Genomic DNA, 2,224 nt, shown 5'->3' with positions numbered 1-2,224 from the left:
CCTTCTCTAGGAGTTTTTTTGTCACCTTAAAGCAGCCCAAGGGAATTGGAGGAACGGAACATTTTAATTAGGGCGATAATAGGAGATTTCACAAATTAGAGCAAACAGGGAAGGGAAGGGAAGGGAAGGGAAGGGAAGGGAAGGGAAGGGAAGGGAAGGGAAGGGAAGGGAAGGGAAGGGAAGGGAAGGATCCCCATCCAAGCCGTACCTCTCACTTCGATGGTGGCGTTGGCCACGGGCGAGCTGGCGAACACGAACACGCACAGGTACTCGCCGGACTCCTCAGCTCGGGCCTTGGGGATCCTGCAGGTACGAGAGCACAGCTGGGGYACTCTGGGATATTCCAACAGCCCCAATTCCTGTTAATTAACCCATTAATTGCACCCGAATCGCTCGGTGTAACCTGGCCAGCCCCACCTCCCCCCGAGGCAGAGTTTTTGCACACCAAGGTAAAATTTTGCCCCTTCTGAGCACACACTGAGTTGCAATTGTACCCCTTCCCTCCCCCAAAAAGGCTCCTGSGCTTCCTTTTTTATTAATTATTTGTTAACGAAGCAAGCAGAGCAAGCAGCTGGACACAGAGCTTGCAATGAAATCATTTAATGACTCGTGGAAGCTGCTTGGTTCTGGCTGACAGCATTTCCTCACCRAAATCTCAAAAAGTTAAAACATCTTTAACACTTCCTCAATTCCATTCAGGGAATTTGGCAATGGGAATATGGCAACGGTGGAAGAAAATAAGATTCGTTTTTTAATTGCAGAATTAAACGGCTGATTCTGAATGAGCTGAAGGGGAAAATAAAAAGGAAAAACTTGGATGAATCTTTATGGGAATATGGCAATGGTGGAAGGAAATAAGACTCATTTTTTAATTGCAGAACTAAACAGGTGATTCTGAATGAGCTGAARGGGAAAACGATAGAAAAAACTTGGACAGATCTTTATGGGAATCCAAGCCCACTGCCCTAATGCTGCTGAGGTCAGAAAAACCTGGAATGATCCCTAATTCTGTGAATTCAGTGGAAAAGGGCCACCCCAAAGGGAGAAAATGGTGGGACCAGGGGTTAAAACATTCCCAAAGTGCTCCACAGCTTGGCTTAGCTGGAAGTTGGATTCACTGCCCATCAAGGGAAAAAAAAATCAGATGGAAAGGAAATACAGCACAAGGCGATCGCAGAGGGAATCAYTGAGGGAGCTGCACCAACCCCACGCAAGGTTTGGGGTCATGGACAAAACCCCAGCAGCACCTCAGGGTGCTCCAGCAGAGATTCTGGGCTCCAGGAGGATGGATTGGATAAAAAACTCCTTTTCCACAGAAAAGAAAAGCAGAGTTTATCCATGCGGGTCCTGGAGTGGAGCTCTGCATTTGGGGACACAGGCAGGATAAAAACCTCCTTTCCCATGGAAAAGCAAAGTTTATCCATGTGGATGCTGGAGCGGAGCTCTGCATTTGGACACATGGGCAGGACAAAAACCTCCTTGCCCACAGAAAAGCAGAGTTTATCCATGTGAATCCTAGAGTGGAGCTCTGCGTTTGGAGACATTCTTTTCCTTTTCCACAGAAAAGCAAAGCAGAGTTTATCCATGTGGATCCTGGAGCAGAGCTCTGCATTTGTGGAGCTCCAGTGTGACACTGCAGCAGCCCAGGGTCACTCACTTGTACTCGGTGGCGTTGGAGGGTTTGCGGGTGCCCGGGATCTCCTCGCCGTTCTTCACCCAGTAGCTGGCGGCCAGCGGGCTGGGGCTGGTGGTCAGGTTGCACTGCAGGGTGACGGTCACGCCGGCCACGTGCAGCACCACGTCCTCGCTGGCGTTGATGCGCGGCTCTGCAACACAGAACGGCCCGTGGCACCGTGCCCGTGCTGGGGGTGCCACCTACTCTACGGGGACAGCACCGCGCGGGGAGGGAGGGCACGGCGAGGGGCACAACCACACGGAGCAGCGCTCGGGATCCGCGCTCCTGCGGCTGAAACGCGAGCGTTTATTCCCATTTTCTCGGGATTCCGTGTTTGCCGCGCCACGACTCGCGGCCTCGCTTCCTCCTCCGTCAGATTCTCGCTGCTTGAGGCTTCAAACAAAACGGTTTTTGGTATAAAACCCCCAAATTTTGGGTTCTCGGCAATATTMMGKGTTTTTTTGTGTAACAGACCCCAAATTTTGGGTTTCGGCAATATTCCGGTTTTTGGTATAAAACCCCCAAATTTTGGGTTCTTGGCAATATTCC

At 50.7% G+C, this 2,224-nt stretch overlaps 1 protein-coding gene across 2 annotated transcripts in view; it reads right to left on the bottom strand.

Moving 5' to 3' along the window:
• NPTN (neuroplastin) overlaps positions 1-2,224 on the bottom strand; it is a 35,596-nt gene that overhangs the window by 14,134 nt on the left and 19,238 nt on the right. For both annotated transcript variants that reach the window (XM_057386385.1, XM_057386386.1), the window contains exons 2-3: positions 1,658-1,826; positions 209-303 (exon numbers count right to left, since the gene is read on the bottom strand). In XM_057386385.1, coding sequence (XP_057242368.1) covers positions 209-303; positions 1,658-1,826 — 264 coding nt within the window. The remainder of the gene's footprint in view (positions 1-208; positions 304-1,657; positions 1,827-2,224) is intronic.

The sequence above is a fragment of the Malurus melanocephalus genome, unplaced genomic scaffold (assembly GCF_030028575.1).
Source record: "Malurus melanocephalus ecotype Western Australia unplaced genomic scaffold, MMel_1.1 scaffold_960, whole genome shotgun sequence".
In the NCBI taxonomy this organism is placed as follows: Eukaryota; Metazoa; Chordata; class Aves; order Passeriformes; family Maluridae; genus Malurus; species Malurus melanocephalus.
This window is presented reverse-complemented; position numbering and strand designations above follow the sequence as displayed.